This window comes from Protobothrops mucrosquamatus, unplaced genomic scaffold, assembly GCF_001527695.2.
Source record: "Protobothrops mucrosquamatus isolate PMUCROS unplaced genomic scaffold, P.Mucros_1.0 scaffold295, whole genome shotgun sequence".
Classification (NCBI taxonomy): domain Eukaryota; kingdom Metazoa; phylum Chordata; class Lepidosauria; order Squamata; family Viperidae; genus Protobothrops; species Protobothrops mucrosquamatus.
Window position 1 is genome coordinate 68,243 of NW_015386639.1, and position 21,922 is coordinate 90,164.

At 39.2% G+C, this 21,922-nt stretch overlaps 1 protein-coding gene across 1 annotated transcript in view; it reads right to left on the reverse strand.

Annotated features, from left to right (window-relative positions):
- MAP4K4 (mitogen-activated protein kinase kinase kinase kinase 4) overlaps positions 1-21,922 on the reverse strand; it is a 131,201-nt gene that overhangs the window by 41,513 nt on the left and 67,766 nt on the right. The window contains exons 8-13 of the mRNA XM_029283950.1: positions 18,437-18,567; positions 15,915-15,969; positions 14,560-14,638; positions 11,016-11,191; positions 9,952-10,024; positions 8,071-8,281 (exon numbers count right to left, since the gene is read on the reverse strand). Of these exons, the coding sequence (XP_029139783.1) occupies positions 8,071-8,281; positions 9,952-10,024; positions 11,016-11,191; positions 14,560-14,638; positions 15,915-15,969; positions 18,437-18,567 (725 nt within the window). The remainder of the gene's footprint in view (positions 1-8,070; positions 8,282-9,951; positions 10,025-11,015; positions 11,192-14,559; positions 14,639-15,914; positions 15,970-18,436; positions 18,568-21,922) is intronic.

Consider the following 21,922-nt stretch of genomic DNA (forward strand, 5'->3'; position numbering starts at 1 on the left):
CGGCAACCTAAAATGGTGAAAGAGCCACTTGGACCCATTTCCGTAACGGGGCTTGATTGAAGAGTGGAGCCTAAGGCAACACATCCAGCTCTGGTATGGACGGCTCTGCCGTCCTGGCTTCACCTCCCCTCGGAAAAGACTGCTCTCCCCCCTTTGCTGAAGCGGTGAGTGGGGGGGCTTGCCTTGGGCACGGCAGGGCTGCTGGAGGCTGAGGCCCCCAAAGGTGCAGACCAGGCTATCTTCCATAGCAGCGGGAAGGTGACCGCGGGAGCAACCACCTGCTCATCTCCCCCGGCGGTAACTGCGGAGCCATCTGGTGGTGTTTATACGGCCCTCCACGTGACTGAGATAGGCAGCGCTGCCCCACTCCGCCCAGCCCTCATTTCCCCGGAGCAGAATTGGGGCCGCGCCAAAGGAGCCGGCTGAAAGTGGTGCCTTGAACTACCCCTCCGAGGACGGCGCTTTGGAGGAAGGCCGGAGCGCGGCACCCTTGCCAGAGAACTAGTCAGCCCCACTAACATGTGAACACCACACTAAGAACGGCCCTGCCTTAACTAAGTTCAATCGGACAGGAAAGTTCCAATCCGATGGAGGCTCCTGCAAAGTCAGCTCGGTCATTGGGATCACGCAGTTCAGTGGGCTTCACGCTCCCCCCCAAGCTATTAATTCAGAACCAGGCAGCGCTTGGCTTGCAATCGGTTGCACAAAACAGGTGGATAGGATTGCAGCCAACGATAGTAGGACGTTAGAGCCGCCAACTCTGGTCTCCACCCGGGCGGGAAGGCGAGCAAAACCCCAAAACCTTTTGTGTTCCTTTGCAAAGAGAAGACGCCGGTGGCGCATGGTCGGGGGGGGGAAGACAGCTCCGGAGGGAGGCAGCCACGCAGCCAGAAGCCAGCGGTCCCAGCGGAGCAGCACGGAAGACCTACTGGTTGGTGTGGGAGGCTCCAGCATTGCCGGTGAGCAAGGCCTGGCGTCCGCAGCCCAGTTCCGCGCCCCGACGACCAGCTGGACCGGCTTTCACTGTTTCTTTGCAAACAAACGCAAAAGGTTTCAGGGTTTTGCTTGCCGCTTAATTTGTGCTGCCCAGCGTCTGCCTGCCTGCCTGCCTGCCTGCAGACCTCCCTGCTCCTTCCCCGAAGCATGCAATTGCTCAGAGCCCGTCCCAAAAGGTGCTGCTTCCCTGGCAGGAGCCGAGTTTGCAAGCCTCGTTGGCAAGCCGGGAAAACCAAAGGTCCGGAGGGTTCCCTCCTGCTGCAGAGCTGCAGTGCCTGGCCGTGGGCTGAGGGGGGAGGGGTGGGGGGTATCCGGGGCCTAAAAAGTCCTCCAGGACAGGCTCGGGGCCGGCCCTCTTTCCCCGGCCGCAGGAGAAGGGGAGGCGCAGGCTCTCCACCCGGGCGGGCANCCCAGGTGGAGAGCCTGCGCCTCCCCTTCTCCTGCACCCGGGGAAAGAGGGCCGGCCCCGAGCCTGTCCTGGAGGACTTTTTAGGCCCCGGATACCCCCCACCCCTCCCCCCTCAGCCCACGGCCAGGCACTGCAGCTCCGCAGCAGGAGGGAACCCTCCGGACCTTCGGTTTTCCCGGCTTGCCAACGAGGCTTGCAAACTCGGCTCCTGCCAGGGAAGCAGCACCTTTTGGGACGGGCTCTGAGCAATTGCATGCTTCGGGGAAGGAGCACGGAGGCCGGCAGGCAGGCAGGCAGGCAGACGCTGGGCAGCACGAACTAAGCGGCGAGCAAAACCCCGAAACCTTTTGCCTTCGTTTGCAAAGAAGCAGTGAAAGCTGGTCCAGCTGGTCATCGGGGTGCGGAACTGGGCTGCGGACACCAGGCCTTGCTCACCGGCAACGCTGGAGCCTCCCACACCAACCAGTAGGTCTTCCGTGCCGCTCCGCTGGGACCGCCGGCTTCTGGCTGCGTGGCTGCCTCCCTCCGGAACTGTCTTTCCCTCCCCCGGGCCATGCGCCATCGGCATCTTCTCTTTGCAAAGGAACACAAAAGCTTTCGGGGTTTCGCTCACCTGCCCGCCCGGGTGGAGACCAGAGTTGGCGGCTCTAACGTCCTACTATCGTTGGCTGCAATCCTATCCACCTGTTTTCTCCAACCGATTGCAAGACGCTGGGCAGCACGAACTAAGCGGCGGCAGGAGGGATGCGGGGCCTTGGCTTGTTGCTTATCAAGACCGTGCTCAGTTCGTGCTGCCCAGCATCTTGTTCCGCCGCCGCTCAGGCCTTTTTCGCCGCTGGAAACATGCCGCATTAGCTGGCACCGCAGGGGGGTGGTCCCATGGCAACACAGACAGTCCGGGCCGTGCGCCACCGGTGTCTCCAGTCCCGAGCCGCGAGCGGAACTGGGCTGCGGAGGCCAAGCCTTGCTCACCAGCAACACTGGAGCTTCCCACACTGACCGGTAGGTCTTCCATGCCGCTCCGCTCGGACCGCCGGCTTCTTGCTACAGGGCTATCTCCCTTCGGAGCTGTCTTCCCCCCCCTCCCGTCTATGTTGAGCCCATGGCGAACAGCGTCCTACAAACCAAAGAAGTGGAACCAATCAATTCAAACTTCTTTCGTGAGAAGTTTGAATTGATTGGTTCAACTTTTTGAGTCCTACTTTTTTGGGGGGGGCACTGCACGTGGCTGGGCGCCGCAGGAGACGGCTGAAAGAGCCGCATGCGGCTCCGGAGCCGCGGGTTGCCGACCCGTGGTCTAACCTGAAATAAAACAAGCCATAGTGCTTATTCTGTTGCTGCTTCTGAGCCACACAATGTAGAAAGCACCAATATCAACAGATCAAAATTTACCTGAGGGCATGAAACACGGGAAATATATGGGTAGTAGCATGAGCCGATGTTACAAAGTGGATTTTTCTCAAATATTGAGGTACCTGTTGCCACCATGAAAAATCTTAGGTAGTTGATGCAACAGTAAACATTTCATAAGATCTCAGTGGTATTAAATGGATCTCCAAGATTGATGACCTGGGCAGCCATAATTCTGATAGTTGGGGGTGAACTAATCCTGATAATTTATAATAGCACTAGAACTTCTGTCTGTACAAGTTCACTGACATCAGAAAAGCAATGTAGAAGCCTTTGTCCCAAGATGGAAAGGATGGTACTTGAGCATCACAATCACTGCTTAAGTAGCTTGATAAGAGAAATAGAAGGATATGAAATCCAGTGACTTTGCCTGAGGACTGTGCCTATATTGAGCACATTATTAGAATTATAAAACTACCCAATATAGTTACTTCTTAGTTATAAGATGTCACTTCGTGGATGTTTTTTACTTTGAAAGAAAATCTGATATACCTTTATTGAACTGCTTTATGAGGTTAAAGAGCAGTAGCTCTGCATTGCCAATTAAGGGAAGATGACAATGGAATTATCAACTTTGAATAGTTTTAGAAAACTCCCAAAGTTGCTCTAGATGATTATGGATTTATATAATCTTTTTATACAATGATATATGTAAGCAACATTTTCTTGCATTTAGAAAGGAAAGACAGTGATCAGCCCCAACTTGGTGGCTTTTCTGGCATGGCCAACAAATCGACATGCTGAGGAATGAGACCTGAGAGGGTATCATATGTACAAGTATTAATTCTGTGGCTCTGCCTGAGCACGTGAAACAACAGTCAAGATGAGTGCACAAAAGAGCAACAAAGATGATTAAGAGTGCTGGAGGCTAAAGCAAATGAAGAACGGTTGCAGGGATTGAGTATGTCTAATGTAGTGAAAAGAAGGACTGGAGGGACAGGATAGCACTGTTCCAATATTTGACGGGTTGCGACAAAAAAGAGTGGGTCAACCTATTTTCCAAAGCACTAGAAGGCAAGCCAAGAAACAATGGATGGAAACTAATCAAGGAGAGAAACAACCTAGAAGTAAAGAGAATTTTTCTAACACTGAGAACAATTAATCACTAGAATGACTTGCCTTCAGAAGTTCTGGGTGCTCCATCACTGGAGACTTTTAAGAAGAGACTCGATAGCACTTGTCTGGAGTGGTATAGGGTCTCCTGCTTGAGCAGGGAGTTGGATTAGAAGATCTCCAAGGTCCCTTCCAACTCTGTTATTCTATTAAATCCTTCTGTTAAATGAGCACATCCAAACGCTAAATGAAGAGATGTTGCTCTTTCTCAGGAAAATAAGGAAACATTTTCCAGAGATTTTTGTTACCACACACTCACAGATATGCCAGCATTATAATTCATTGGACCAACTTTGAACCAGAGTTATGAGGTGCTCCATTTGGGACTGGAAGTTGCTGCAATAGGAATAACTGTGCAAGCATGTAATCTCCAGAGCCCATGGAGTTTTTCTACTTTCAAGAATCAGATACATAACACTTAAAATTGAAAGGAAAATTACTGAAGAGCTTGAGTAAAAGAAAACATACAAATTCTCTGAAAATATAATCCTTTTCATTAACAGTCCTTTTTAAAAAACAAACCAACAAACCCTGTTTTTAATTAAATCGATCCAAAGGTCCTACTATCAGTTACTGCTTCATAAATCCAGGTTTACATACTGACCAGTATCCAATTTACAGTGTTTTTTATAAAAACTTAATTAACCCCAATCCTATTATATGAGCTCCCTGTATTTAATTCTAAAAGATTCTCTTTATTAAATGACCAACATTGGTCTATCCACCAGGCCATCAATTCATTTATCTACCTACCAATAAACACACACAACTTCTATCTGTCAAGTTTGAGATTGTTAACCAAAGTGAATGTTAATGGTGTTTTATAGATAGAAGTTGTGTGTGTTTATTGGTAGGTAGATAAATGAATTGATGGCTGGGTGGATAGACCAATGTTGGTCATTTAATAAAGAGAATCTTTTAGAATCTTTTGTGTTTCTTCAAATTTATCTAACAATTTTATCTAACAATTTATCTAACAATTTAAATATTTCTGTATAGCTTTATTAATGGCCTTTTTCAAATGTAACATTTTCCTTCAGCAGAAATATCCTCCACTTAGTAAGCAATATGATTACTAGGAAATTATCCTTCTTTTAAAAAGAGATATCAAGCTTGTGAAATTTGCATTTAATTTGATGAAAGCTTCTATCCTCTAAAACTGAATTAATGATTCATACAATAATTTTTCAAGAGGTCTTTTTAACAGTAATAATTGTATTCTCCCAATCCCATAGAGATAGATTTGATTGCACTGAGAATGGAAGCATGTGTTCAATTCTACTGTCTATTTCCTAAAGAGACCCAGGATTCAAAACAAATGCCTATAATTTTTTGTCCCCTTCTTCTATTGCCCTCTGTCTTTCCCAGCATTAGGCTCTTCTCCAGTGAGTCCTTCCATCTCATTAGGTGGCCAAAGTACTTGAGTCTCAACTTCAGGATCTGGCCTTCTAAAGAGCAGTCAGAGTTGATCTCCTCTAGGACTGATCGGTTTGATTGCCTTGCAGTCTAGGGGACTCGCAGGAATCTTCTCCAGCACCATAGTTCAAAGGCCTCAATTCTTTTGCACTCAGCCTTTCCAACTTTCACAGTCATACATTGCAACTGGGAAAACCATGGCCTTGACTATACGTACTTTTGTTGGCAGGGTGATGTCTCTGCTTTTTAGTATGCTGTCTAGATTTGCCATAGCTTTAGGAGCATATTATAACAGTTTCATGTAGGTATGTTTTATTATCCTAAGGGACTCAGGGTCATGTGATTTACATTCGGATGCTTGGCAACCGATTCTTATTTATGATGGTCACATTATTCCAGGGTCATGTGATCACCCTTTGCAACCTTGTGACAAGCAAAGTTAGTGGGGAAACCAGATTCACTGAACAGCCATGTTACTAATTTAATCTCTCTCTCTTATTTCTTTCTCTCTCTCCCTCTCTTTCTTTCTCTCTCCCTTTCTCTTTCCCTCTCTCTCTTTCTTTCTCCCTCCCTCTCTCTTTCAAGCCCTGTGCTATACAACATACAACATCAAATGGAAAATCCCATGCAAATACTCTTGAATCATAAAGGTAACTAGAGACCCATTGAAAAAGTACTATAATGGAATTTTCATTAAAAAATGTTTATGATTCCATTGTAGTGTTTTCCAAAACTTGGTTAAGCAATACAAAAGGCTATTTAAGGAAGAGACCTCAAATGCCTTGATTTTTTTTCCAGTTTCCTATTCATGACCTTTTTCTTCAAGCAATTTAACCCTAGATCAGAGGTCCCCAACCTTTTGGGCACCAGGGACCGGTTCCGTGAAGAGAGGTTTTTCTGCACACTGGAGGGTGCATGATTTTGTGTGCTGCTTGCATCCCACAGATAGGGCTTTGCTTGTTTGTGCCGACCAGTTGCTGGCATGCCACAGCCTGGTACTGGTCCACAGACCGCGGATTGGGGACCCCTGCTCTAGATGGTACATCATTTTTAATATTACTGATATAATTGTTGCTCAGAAAATCAATTCACGGAAAGGAGTTTGCTGATAGAAAAGGAATAATTAAACACCCATGTAATCTGGTCCTGTTTGTAGAGTCTGAGCTTAGTTTGGATAATAAAGAAATAACTGTATTCTAATTAAGAAAGTGGTATGTAATACACAAAATTTCAGCAGTAGAATATTCTATTTCTCTGCTGTAAGGCATTGATTAAACTATCCCAAGCTTAGTTTATAGTTTTGGCAATTAACCATGAAAAACTCTTCTTCTTCTGAATGATCTGTTTTAGGTTAGGTAACCCTAACCCTAACCTGTAAACATTTTCAATAAAGAATCTTTCTTAGTCAACCTAATACTGGGGCTAAACATAAGTTGGGCTCCTAGATTGCAACATCATCTCATAATTGTTTATAATATAGTGTCAAGATTTTCTAACACAGTGGCATGTCAAATTTTTAAAGGATATATGTACCTCTTCTACCCAGGAGGCCTTACGACAGTGGTTCTCAACCTGTGGTCCACAGACCACTGGGGGCCACGATGTCATCACAGGGGGTCTGCAAAGGCTTGAAAAATGTTATGATTTAAATCTTGAATTAAGTCTTAGTGGTCCGAGGCCACAAAAGGTATTTAAAGGGGCTCCAGAGTGAAGAAAAGGTTGAGAACCAATGGCTTATGATATTCACTGTTTCAAAATGCACACAAACTCTTCTAAAGACTGAAGGCTGACCATAAAATCAGTATATTACAGATACCATTGGAATTATGTACACACGAAAGAAAGCATTCTATTTATGGATTATGTTCTTCTATTATGGATAACAGCAAGAAGAATAAGATGCAGTCTGTGACATTAAAATCCAGATATGCTGGTAAGCAAATCTAGACATATTTTATAGCAGTATACATACATCTATAAAGCACCATTGTATGTGGATGCAAGCATGTATTTGTGTTTTATTTTAATAAACCCTGAAGTCACTAAAATTATGATTTAAATAGTATGTATATTTTTCTACTTATACTTGGTGCTGAAAGGCCAGGAAGGGATCCTTCTTAAAATAAACCTGGATTTATTTAGACTGAGACTGTAATACTTCAAATGGACCAAAATAATATCAGACCTTTAATCTCCACAGTCAGTTTAAAAATAAGGGCATATTCAAATGTTTTAAGTACTCTGATTAAAAATGCTAAAATAGCATCAGCAGCATTTTTTAATTAATCAAATTTATATTTGAATTTGTTCCTGTAGTATTTAGTTCAGTAACAACTGGATAGCAACATTAGCAAATGAGGAATCTGCAGGAAAAGCAGATAATGGGACACTACTGTTTGTTTGTTTTCAGCCTATTTATGCAAGACTACTACAAGGTTTTTTTTAATGAATAATCCAGCCGCTATGCTATATAGGGATTTTTTAAAATCTGTGATTATTGTTATTACATGACTAATTTTATTAGCTCATGTAGTACTCTATCTACAGCATGGGAATTTAGGTTTCTAATACCAAACACTATTGCTCCACTGAAGAATTCTGGCAGTGAGTGATAAATTCTGATGTCTTCATGTAGTCATTTAATAGATTCTAAATTCAACCCTTTGGCTCTTTAACAAAAGGCAATTAAAAAAAAGTGTGCCTTTTCAACCTTGACCCATTTCTACCTCTTCTAGTCTCCTCCTCTGCTCTTTCTGCTGTTCAATGCGCTTTTGTCTTTCTGCCAGCAGCTGCCGCTTGTATTCCTCCTGCTCACGGAGCTGCTGTTCCTGTAGCAGCTGTTGCCTCCGAAGAGCCTCAGAACGCTCCTTGTTTTCCTGCTGCAATCTCAGGAAGTCACGTCTGAGGGTAGATTCTCCAGGCACATTAACAATAGAACTGCATGAGAAAAAAAAAGGTCTAAGCAAGTAACTAAACAAAGGTTGGAAACTTCTTTATTTTTACATCTTCCGTGTTTTCCTTACAAACAGTAGAAGTACAGTTGTGCTATTGGAAGCATGGCAGAGAAATAGCAGAGAGTCAAATCAGCAGAAAACAAAATCTCCTCATTTTTGTTTAGAAATTTGGATACTTTTTCAAAAACTTATAAAAGGATTACAAAAAAATGCCTGAATTTTAGTATTTAAAAGGTACAGGTAGTCCTCAACTTACAACCACAATTGAACCCAAAATTTCTATTGCTGAGTAACACAATTAATAGCAATAGCAACAGCACTTAGACTCATATACCACTTCACAGTGCTTTACAGCCCTCTCTAAGTGGTTTTACAGAGTCAGCCTATTGCCCCCAACAATATGGGTCCTCATTTTACTGACCTCAGAAGGATGGAAGGCTGAGTCAACCTTGAGCTGATGAGAATCGAACTGCCGAACTGCTGGTGGCCAGCAGTCAGCAGAAGAAGCTTGCAGTACTGCATTCTAACTATTGCACCACCACGGTTAAATGAGTTTTGCCTCATTTTGTGATCATTCTTGCCACAGTTGTTAAGTGAATCGCTGCAGTTATTAAATTAGTAACACTGTTGTTAAATTAATCTGGCCTCCATTGACTTTGCTTGTCAGGTGGTCACAAAAAGTGATCGCATGGCCCTGGGACACTGCAACCGTCATAAATATGAACCAGTTCCTAAGAGTCTGAATTTTGATCACATGGCAGTAGTCAAAAATGTGAAAAATGGTCATGTCATTTTCAGTGCCATTGTAACTTTGAACACACTAAATGAACTGTTGTAAGTCAAGGACTACCTCTATTGATTATGTAGTATCAGGCAATTCTGTGTTTTGAGTAACTTATAGTATGCCTCAAGGTAAGTTCTCAAGACGTATACAAAGTCTGAGCAGTCAACATCTTCCTGCTGAGCAATCAAATATTTATTTTACTTCCTTACACTTGAACAATAACAAATATTTTACATACATGTAATCTGTGAGTTATGATTGTAATTGAGCCTAGAATTACACTCATAATTATGTGGTCATTAAGTCAAAGCATCCAAGTAATTTTCCAGCCCTTTTTGCAGCAGTTGTTAAGCAAACCTGGCAATCATTAAGCAAACCCATTCATTTGAGCATTTGAATGAACCAGCAAAAAACATCCTAACACAACACACTACCAGTCATAATGCCGACCTATGTGATATCACATGAGAGGGACCAATTACAATGGCTACAAAACACCCGATCTGTGGCCACTGTGACTTTGACGAGTCATAAAATGACCAATTGTTAAGCAATGGCTATTTCTATTTTTATAGAGAAGATTGCATTATAGATATTGAAGAACGTAAATAGTATTATTGTATACTGCTATTCTATATTTTACTTAATCACTCTCTCTGCTCTAGCCCTAAAACAGCTTCTACAAATACCTCCAGATACTTCAGAATATTGGCTCAGATTATGAGTTAAGGTGTAAGATATCTGAATACCAGATTGTCAAAGGCTCCTTGAGATATTTACCTATTTATTTATCAAATTTAGATACCACCCATCTCATTCACAGAGATAGTCATAATATGGTTCCTAGCCCAATACCAAGATTACATTACCTTGGTTCTCCTTCTTGTTCAGGCACTTCCTCCTCCTCCTCTTCACTTCCACTATATTCATATTCTGTTTCATCTGACAGAAATTGGAGATAAACAGTCATGGCAACAAACTAAAGCAAATTCCATGAAAAATAATTTTGATCACAAATAAGTCTTAAAAGCTTTCAGGAATAATATGTTTAAAAGCTGTAGAATTCATATGAAAAAGTTCTTTGGTATGATTTCTTTATGAACTTTAGAGAACTATTATTAAAATTGAAATTTAAGAAGATTTCACTGTTCTATATCATTACATGATAGTGCTATTTCTATTTGTATAGTTCAGGGGTAGGCAACCTTGGCTCTTTTATGACTCGTGGACTTCAACTCCCAGAATTCCTGAGCCAGACATGCTGGGAGTTGAAGTCCACAAGTTATAAAAGAGCCAAGGTTGCCTACTCCTGGTGTAGTTCATACAGAATAGTCTACATCAAGGGAATAGTCTGCATACTTGCCCTTATTAAAATTATTATTTAAATTTTATACTTGCCCTTATTTAAACGATACAGCAAGAAAGACAACTCTTTTGGTCACATGATACAGGCGATTGAAAACTAGGATTTTCATATGCCAAGTGTTAGTACCCATCAGTTTTTTACCCCTTATATAAACAGCAAACCTCCACGCCAAATAGTTTTCACAATTCCTTTTCTGTTTCCAAAATAGTTTGCCACAGTGCTAGAAGTGAAGCTGGGTGGAAAAACCATTTATCAGAAATAACTATCTATACATTGTATACAGTTTCACACATACAGTTTATCTTTGATGGTGTATAATTAGTCTATTATATAGTACCCATTGTACTGTTTGATAAGTTCACACTGCAGAAAAATTCTTTTGAATTTGCAAATTCTGGCTTAACTTTTACTTTTTTCTTTCTGATTTCCTTTCTGTCTCTCTTTTGTTCCAATGTATGTTGTAAAAGAACTGCTATCTTTATTGTTTAAATAATTAGTATATAATTAACATAGACTTATATTCTATGTATACAGAAATGTGGTTCTACTTTCAAAAATAAAACATACCTTTCTCTCCTCTCTTCTTCCTGGTTCTGTCTATATGATCTTTAAGCTGGATTCTAACTTGTCGTTCATTTGGTTGATCACGTATAAATGGATGTTTTAACAACTGCTCTGTAGAAGGTCGCTGCATATAATTTTTTACTAAACAGCCTTCTATAAAACTAAAGAACTTCTTTGACCTGAGCAAAAATAAATCATATATATATATCAGTTATTTGGGAAAGTATGGATTTATCAGTTAAGAATCCTTCATGTGCTAAAACTATATTTAAATGTAACATTTACAAAGTTTAGAATAACCAGCACTACAGTCCACATGCTGGGACTCAGATAACTTGCTTATAATCTACAAAGAAATCTGAATGTAAGATGTCAAGAGAGGGTAATCTTAATTATGTTGAAAACCACTTCTTTTGACAAATCTTTGGAGATATTTCTCTCACATTACTGAACGAAAAAAATATTTGTGGAAAAACAGGCAGCTTAGCAAAATTGGACCTCCGTCAAGTCTGGGTCAATCTAAAAAGAACCTGTGATGTTATTACAGAGTGAATTAATTTTGTGAGTAAAATAGTCATGTATGTTTATGTGTGTGTGTGTGTGTGTGTGTGTGTCGACATGGCAACTAGAGTTAACTTAAAAATTACACAGGCTAAATGTCAGAATGTGTTCAAGCAATATATATGCACCAAATGAATTTATGTTCCAAATATTGGAAAAATCAGCTCTCTGTCAGAAGGAATATTGTATTAGTCCAACTATACTGTTTACATTGTGTCTGTATTTTACTGTATAAATTATGTTACTTTACAACTCATTCTAGGTAAGCAGTTCTCAATTGAGCCCAAAATTTCTGCTACTAAGTGAAACAGTTATTAAGAGTATTTTGCCCCATTTTGTGACCTTTCTTGCTACTGTTGTTAAGTGACTGCAGCTCTTAAGTTACTAACATGGTTCTTAAGTGAATCTGGCTTCCCCATTGATTTTGCTTGTAAAAAGATTGTAAAAGTGGATCACATGACCCCTGGGACTCATAAATAGGAGTCAGTTGTCACACGTCTGAATTTTGATCACATGACTATGGGGATGCTGTAATGGTCATGTGAAAAATGGCCATAAGTCACTTTTTTTAGTGCCATTGCAACTTTGAATGATCACTAAATGAACTGTTATAAGTTGAGGACTACCAGTACATGTATATAAAGTCATTACTATATGATGGTTACTGCAAATAGTGTTTGTTTACTAATGAACTAGTGTTTGCTTGGGTTAAAGAGCAGCACAATAGTTAAGTACAATTCCTTTGAAAGGATTAACATTTTCTGCATTAAGCTAGAGTGCTTGACTAGAATATTACCAGCCTTTCAACTCTGCTTAAATTGATTAAACATGCTACTCATACAGTAGTCTTAAAGAAAAAGATGCATCTAAATTTATAGTGAACTTGGTTTTCATTTCAGTCTTCAAATTAATTCATACTATTTTTAATATAAGATTTAAAAATGAGCAAACACTACTTGTTGTCAAGGTTAAGTTTCATCAACAATTCTGGGTTTAATTTCCCAGTGAGAATCTCATTTTAATTATGATAGTGAAAGCCTCACACATTTTAACAAAGCAATATTCAAGCTAAAAATCAGTGACATTGTTTACCAGATTTTAGATTAAAAATTAACAGAATTTCTATTAAGATATTATAATGAATAAATAAACTATATGTTAGCATGGCACTATTTAATAATAATTTTGTTTTGATCATTATAAATGAAAGTTACTGCAGCATACTTTGGACCAACCATTCTTTCTTTCTCCATCTAATATAACTTGCCCTGTTGTGTGATTCTGGAAGAATGCAAAAGACAAGTATCTGTTGTCTGTCTGTCTCTGTGTGTGTTTTGTGTGTCTGAGTGAGTGGCTGAAAACGTCTATCTGCATTTCCATTTAGGAATATATATGCTCAGATTCAGTACACAATTAAGATTTTCACTGTATGAAAACAAGCGAAAGCAATTAATGATTGGTTTAATGGAAATGGGCAGGATTTTGTGATGTTGGATTCTATGCCGGCTTTACAAGTTAATAAGACTTGGATTCTAAAAATGAATAGTATGGGCTATAAAATGAACCTGTCTGTTTCGGATCCACAGACCATGTAATCCCACATACATTTTAATAGTAGCCAGATAGCTGTCTTTTGTGAGCAAAGACAACCTTATCTTGTTATCCTTCTCAACCCAAGGAATTGATGCATTGTGGCCTTGAATACTAAAGTTCTAATGAGGTAGCATAGTCACTATTAATTACATATCTATTCCTGTGAATTGGTTAATGTCCTTTACAAGCATTCTAAGTCATGAGCACATTTTCAGTAACGTACAATGATTTGCAAGAAAAATGAACATTTAAATGCAGAATATTTTAAAAAAAAGCTTTCCTAGGTGCCTTTTTCTTTAAAGGATCGCTTTCTCTGTGGGCATGGTAATCTCAGCATGCAAATCAAGTACTATATATTTTAATGCAAGCCAGACAATATGCCACATTCTTATACACATGTACCATGTTTCTTATTGGGCACAAGCAAATTTGGGGGGATCCAGAACACTAAGTGGAATTGATATTTAATAACAGAAGCAACATATTAATAAAATATTAATCCCAAAGGAAGAGAAATGACTTGTGGACTGGTAATAACTTCAACAATTAAACACAAACAATTCTAGACACAAAGCTGCTCTGCTTTAAATGAAATACAGGTAATTCCCGAGTTACGAGCGTTCACTTAACGCTCATTCAAAGTTACATGATGAGCGCCCCTAGTGCTTATGAGCAAGTCCTGAAGTTACGAATATTGCAGCATCACGACAGCCATTCGCCCTTACGAGCGACCGCAGTGGCTCTGCAACATTCACTCTGATTATTCCCTTCCTCCCCACCCCTACCCGGGTCTCCCTATGCACCAGGCCTTCAATACTCACCATGCAAAGATCGAGATCCTTCAGTTTCTTGGCTGCTCCAGGCCTTCAGTGCGTTCTCAGAGAATGGAGGCCTAAAGTGCTCAGATTCAGTAGCATACAACTCTTATTTTTATCTCCCTGTAAATTACTTTTTGTAAAGGTAAAGGTTTCCCCTGTCCAGTTATGTCTCACTCTATGAGGCGGTGCTCATCTCTGTTTCTTAGCTGAAGGAATGTTGTCTGAGGACATTTCTGTGGTCATGTGGCCAGCATGACTATATGCCAAGGTGCATGGAACATTGTTGCCTTCTCAATGAAATGGTACCTATTTATCTACTCGCATTTGCATGTTTTCAAACTGCTAAGTGGGCAGGAGCTCGGGCAAGTAAAGGGAGCTAGCCCTGTCACATGGTGCTCAGGTCTCAAATCCGGGCTGTCAGCTTTCTAGCTGACAAGTTCAGCGTCTTTAACCGCTGAGCCATTGTGTCCCCTTAAATTATTTTTTAGATCAATGTAAAGAAAGCTCTGTCTTGTGAATGAAACTGCTATGGCAAAATCAGACAAAAAGCAACCACATCAACAAAGCCTACATACCATTTCTTGGACTTTAGCCGTGGAGGTGGATTTCTGGGAATAAGAAACAGGGCTCTCATTGGATGCATATCACAAAGGGCTAAAAAAGAAATAAAAAAGTTGCATAGTTGATTTTTCAGCTCTATCATATTATTGAATTATATCTACATATATTTAACATTGTAAACTAAGCAATGATGGGATTACGACAAGAACAAAAGATTATAAAAGATTAGATAGTCCTGACAATTGTAGATTAAAGAGAGGATAGAATCGTATTTATGCTGAGATGCTGTGATTTCAGAGGAACCATCTGTTCTATAAAATGCCTCTGAGCTATAAAATTACCTCTTCACATAGACCCTGGAAATTAGAGACCAAACACTCATTTCCTTTGCAAAACAGTATATAAGGGATTTGTCATGTGCAATAAGCTCTGTGACATTCTATAAGCACTAAACATTAAGTCTGCTAATAACATAAACAGGGATCTAATAGCACCTTTTCTGAAAACAAATTTTATTCAAAGCCATAAGCTGCTATCATCAGATGAACAGGATCATCAAACAATGTTGATCATTAATCAGTGTTGAACTGACATTCATAAAACATTTCAGGCAATCTCACAAGGTCTCAACTTCCCACTCTGTTTTTTTAAACACAATTGTTAATTGATAACTGTAACCTCTCCCACATGAAATATACATCTGTATAACCAACCTATCCTCCCATTCCCCTCCCCCATCCTTTACCCATTTTAAATTCTACATCAGTCCAGACATTCCATGCATTTGATTGGACTGAAGTGAAAGTTCATGTTTTTAAATAAAATGTGTTACTTGGAAAAGGTGCTACCAGATTCCCCATCTTTTGCCCCCACAGACCAGCACAGCTCTCTTCTTATAATGAGGTAATAGTTTTAGAATCTGTCTCAGAATCAAATACCTCATCAGAAAGTTTATATGGACTCAATATCAATTCAATAATTCTGTACTGCAGGGTTTGTTCTATTGTTTGATTTCTATTGGCTTAGCACAATCACTGCAAAACGAGGCTTTAACACAGCTGCCTAATAATTTCTATTTATGGTAGTTAATATTACAACAACAACAATAACAACAACTTTATTGTCACTTTGAATGTACACCAATTGGCATACATCAGCTATCAAAGGGCCACCGGCTCCAATATACACTCCTTATTCGTGGCCAGCTCAAGTTTCAGAATGACCATTTTAGTCCATTTTCTGCCTTAGAGTGGGAAGATCATTGTGTTTCCAAATATTCCAAGGGTACATTTAGATTTACAAAGAGTAAATGCAATAGGTTGCATTTCTGAAATCATACAAATAAATAATATATATATATATCACTTACGGGGAGCGCCTTCTGCCATCTCAATGGCTGTAATGCCACATGACCAAAGGTCACTCTACAGAGGGAGACTATATGTTAGCAAACACATTATCCACTTTTCTCTCAGTCAATTATAGCTCATACATTATAAAGGAAAGATCAAAATTACAAAAACAAAACAAAACCCAACCCCACTGCTTTTAAATAGTTTCATTTTTTTACAATTTGACTGCAGAAATAAATAACGTGTTATTTACCTATTTAAATATAAAAAAATAAAGTAATTTATGGACAATGTCTAGCATCTTTGCAGATGAAGCCTCTTCCACTTCAAACATTATATTTCATTTTTTTTGTAAATAATGCAAATATTTATATTCACGTTTTCATATACAGTAGATTTCCAGTGTGTCTGGAGGGGAAAATAACCCTTTTCCAACTATGGATGCAACATTTCTGTAAATTCTGTATCTTTCAACTATATTTTTTCTAGCAGATGTTTTTCTGATGTTCTGGATATGCAATTACTTAGAAATCAAAACCAAATTGTTGGGCGTTGCATCAACAGGAAAGCAAAGATTGTATAAAATTAAACTACTAGGACATTAAGTGTACTGTAAAACACTCAAGAACACTACTATAAAAAGCTCATAAATCTTTGCCAATATATTGCTTGTTTCAAACTAAATGTAAAAATAAATTTAAGAGTACAAGATTAAAAAATGTGGGCATGTTACTGTTGAGTAGCCTACTAGGTTTTTAACTAACAACTCCTAAAACATGAATTCTATTTAAAAAAAATTGAAGATGTTTATCAGATCTGAAACAATGCAAACTATCTTAGCCCCAATGCAGTCATAGCCAATAACAGAACACATTTTGAAGGGCAATATAGTCAATTAATAGTAAGGAGCAAGCATTGAAAAGGAAGGAAGGAAGGAAGGAAGGAAGGAAGGAAGGAAGGAAGGAAGGAAGGAAGGAAGGAAGGAAGGAAGGAAGGAAGGAAGGAAGGAAGGAAAATATTTTTCTTTACTCTAGTACTAACATGGAAATTTATAATAGGCTGCACACAGCTTTCCTCAAAATAGTGTCACTGAAATATCCTGGACTGCAATTCCTATTATGCCCGACCAGTATAACTAAATTAAGGAAAATTGATAACCTTCAGTCAGAGTGACCACATTTAATTTCTATCTGTCTTATTCTTATTGGCATTTCAGGACTGGAAAAAAATAAAGGAACTATCTGTCAACGCAGATATAAAGAACAGCTGGAAACAACTGTGTCTCAAAGTATACGGTTTTTTTATGAAATCTAACAGGTATCGCAATAAAATATCCCATTTTGCATTTTTACTAATGAAGTCAATTTTATATCAATGACTTCCATATTTTATCCTATGCTGTATGACAGACCATTCAGTTATAAACAGTTAATATCATCTCCAGTGTTATTAATCTCCTGTCCCTCTTATTCCACATCCATACACAGTCAAATATTAATTATCCATTGGGGAACAAAGATATATTTAAAAATAGTATTTAGTCTGATGTAAGATCATATTCCCCAAGGTTCTGAAATATTTCAAGCTCCTCAACCAGATGAATACTTTTTCTAGAATCAAAAACATTAAATACGGTACTTAGTTATCTTTTCCCCCCGCTGGTTTCCTGTGATAAAGCTCAGATATTTCTTTAATGCTTCAAAAATGGTCTTGAAGAAGCAAACTCAATTTCAAAAACAAGAAATCAATTTAGCATGACAGTCTTTAATATTTACAATTTAATGTTTGAATACTCCACAGGATTCAGCTGTACAACCACAACCTCCTCCAAAACCCAGCTAGTTAGGACCAGTGGTTAAAAATAATGATTGTTATTATTTTGATTGTGAATTCTCATTCTGCCCTAGACATGGAAACCAGTGACTTCTTTTCGGCCAGTTGCTTTTTTTAGCCCTAGGAACAAGGCAAGAGCAAACCACTTTTGAAAAATGTGTAAATTTGCTATGTAGTTACCAGGAATCAAGCTGACTCAAAGGCCCACACATAAACCAAGTAGCAGTTTAGGCTCCCTGCTGTTTGAAAGGCTGCAGGAACATGAATATGGTGGGAAGATGACACCTACAAAGGAGCATCGACTCTTTGTCTCAAAATGATTTGAGGGGAGGCATCAAGTAATCACTTGATTGACGGCCCTTGAATCCAAAAATATAACCTTTTTTGTTTCCTACAACAGAAGCGCTAAAAATGGGCAACATTTGATATCTAAAACAGCAAGCTTTGACACTGCAAGAGTAATTTCATACACAGAACTATTTACATATTTGAGATTATCAGGTGTGATCTAAGATTTTTTTCCCAGGTTATGTTGGGTTATCTTGCTCCCAATTTAGTGAGAAAACTTCCTTAGTCAAAAGAAGAAATATAATGCTTTCCTTACAAAACTTAATGATTATTTATGAAATAAAGACATTTGTTTAGAAAACTAATGGATGAAAGTACAGGAAATACGACACAATTATTTTATTAACATTTTTCTTACTCGATAGTCATATGTTGCATCTGGATTTTCATCGCAGGCAATAACTTCTGGAGCCATCCAATAAGGCGTCCCAATAAAAGTATTTCTTCTACCAACAGTCCTGTCCAGCTGAGCACTAACACCAAAATCCACTATATTCAAATGGAAGAGATGGAGAATCTTGTAAAATTATAACTAATTAATACAAGCCAAGCAATCAATTAAATATTGAAGCACATGAAATGCCATTAATTGCAACTCATCATATCATTGTAAGATATTTTTATCAAACCCAGTCTTCGTATTAAAGTTTGAAAGAATACCATACTCAAAGACAAAGTAATAATAAACTAGGAAGTATATTCACAAATCTAGAAAAACTCTTTATGCCACATTTATTATCTTTAGGTTACTTTTGACACAGTATCTAAATGGTGGTATAAATTTAAATACACTACAATAGACGAACATCTACTTCTGCTGCTCATTAAAGTTCATGAATGTAAGATTGAAGGTCAGGTACAGTAACCAAAAACATGTCATACCAGTAAGATGGGGAGTTAGACAAGGATGCGCATTGGCTCTAGTTTTATTAATTATATAAACTTATTGGTTCTTCACTTAAGTAACTCTACATTTCATTTCCCCAAATTAGCCCACAGACATATCAATTACTGCTGATGAAGCAATAATTCTGCCATTGACTTCCACCAGTCTTAAAAAAGACCCTTGGTCTTAAAAGATCACTTATGAATTATTATATTGAGGAGAAATTAATAATAAATTATTCCAAGACCAAGATTATCTATCTATCTATCTATCTATCTATCTATCTATCTATCTATCTATCTATCTATCTATCTATCTACCTACCTACCTACCTACCTACCTACCTACCTACCTACCTACCTACCTCTATGAAAATGTATTTCATAAATTCATTGAAGTTACAGGAACCTTGGGGGGAGATGAGTGACAAAGCAATATTGGAATTCAACAATATGCAAGCACAAGCAATAGGAAAAAAAGTCAAACTAGAGTCTTGGACTTCAAAAGAACTGATTTCAATAAACTTAGAGAAAGATTGAGAAGGATTCCATGGATGAGAATCTTCAAGGGGAAAACAACCCAAGAAGCTTGGGAAACTTTGAAAAGTGAGATTATAAAAACCAAGTCTCGCACAATTCCAATGAAGAAGAAAAAAATAAGAGATTTCCAAAGAAACCAGGATGGCTGCATAAAGAACTTTCTGATAAACTGAAAGGCAAAAAGGACAAGTGTGAAAAGTGGAAAGAGGGGCACAAAACTAAGGCAGAGTATCAGCAAATAGACTGAACCAGCAAAGATGAAGTCAGGAAAACTTTAGTTTTAGCTCAAAATGAACTAAGGCTTGTGACAAAAGTCAAAAATAACAACAAAAAAGCTTATTTCAACCTATAAAAACAAGAAAAAAGTCAAGGAAATGATTGGTCCATTAATGGGAGAAAATGGCATGAAGGTGATGAACAGTAGGGAGAAAACAGGCCTGCTTAACTCATTTTTTGCATCTGTCTTTACATAAAAAGAAAAAACAGTCCAACCTATAAAAAAATACTGTAAAATGCATATTACTAATGCAAGTCAAAATAAGCAAAAAAAATGGTAAGAGAATATCTATTCACTCTGGATGAGTCCAAATCACAGAACTAGATGGCTTCCATCCTAAGGTTCTGAAGGAACTGGCAGATGTGATCTCAGAACCACTGAACTATATCTTTCAAAGATCCTGGAGCACTAGAGAACTACCAGATGACTAGAAAAGAGCTAATGTAGTTCCCGTCTTCAAAAACGGGGAAAAATAGATCCAAGAAACTACAGATCTATCAGCCTGACCTCAATAGCTGGGAAGATTCTAGAAAAGATAATTCTAGCAAGGAATCTGTGAACACCTAGAAGCAAACAAAGTCATAACCAGAAACCAACATGGGTTTCTCCAAAACAGATCATGCCAGACAAATTTTACAAAATTAGTGGACCAGCAAAATGCTGTAGATATAATTTACTTGGAGTTCAGTAAGGCATTTGATAAAGTATACACAACCCACTACTTTGTAAAATAGAAAAAAAGTGGGTTAGACAGCACCACCACTAGGTGGATTCGTAACTGGCTCACCAACTGCATTCAACGTGTAGTCTTTAATGAAACTGCATTTACATGGAGGGAAGTACGCAATGGGGTACCCCGGCTCTGTCTTAGGCCCAGTACTTTTCAATATCTTATCAATGATTTAGATGAGGGAACAGAAGGGGAACTCATCAAATTTGCAGACGACACCAAGCTGGCAGAAGTAGCCAAACAGTCCAGAAAATAGGCTCAAGATACAAGTATCTCGACAGACTTGAACACTGAGCCCTTTCAAACAAGATAAAATTGTGAGAAAAGTAAGGTTCTACATTTAGGCAAGAAAAACCAAATGCATAGGTATAGAACAGGTAGTACCTGGCTCAATAGTAAATGTGAGAGGGATCTTGGAGTCCTAGTGGACAATCACTTGAATATGAGCCAGCAGTGTGCTGCAGCTGCCAAAAAAGCCAATGCAGGTCCATTTAGCAAGACCAAGAAGAAGGGTCCTCTCCATGGTGGTTCCCTCTCTGAAATGGGACAACTCACCACATCCATGTGAGTAGGTCCAGCTGTCAGCAAAGGCAGGAGAGCTCATCTCCTCTCTCAGCTTCACCTCTATCAAGCAGTCCAGCCATCTCCCAAAGCTGCATCTCCCAACTCTCAGGTTCTTGGACTAGGGTTTAGCTCCAGTTGATGGCAGCACAAAGAAATTAAGCCAGTAAGATCCAGGGGAGTTCAGGGGGAGTCTAGAAGGATCCAGGGGATTCCAAGGGAGCCACACAATCATAAATCGGCCATCTTCTCTTTCCATCTCCTCCATATCCACTTCCAACTGCTCCTTTCTGATCTCCCCTCTCCTCAAATTCTCAGATTCTCAGTTTCTCTTTTTCTCTGTTTCTCCACCCTCTCATCAAACTTATCATGCCCATCTTCCTCTCGACACTCTCCTTGTCCACAAGCCAATCTCAACATCAAAAAAAAATCCCTCTGCAAAATATTTTTGGATCTCCATCAACAAACACATTCTGCCATCATCTTAATCTTCAATAATCCTGGTTCATAATTCCTGGTTCAATTAAGTTGCTTGCAGCTAAAGCCCAAACAGAAATGCTACATGGGGCTAAATTATGACCATATAACAGCAAGGTTACCCTAGAAATAAATAAAAAATTCTGAGATGCATCTTCAGTTACTCACTGCATCCCAAGTAAAATACTTCAATAATAAGTGGAGGTCAATCCAACGTTTTGGATTTTGAATCTGTACTACTGGCTAAAACTATACCACAATCCTGGTGGACTGACCTAACTAATGTTGGCAACCACAAATCATCTTGGAAACCAGTTATCCAAAGGAAACTGAACCATTATGGCTTTTCCAATGATGCCATTTTAATTTTAGGG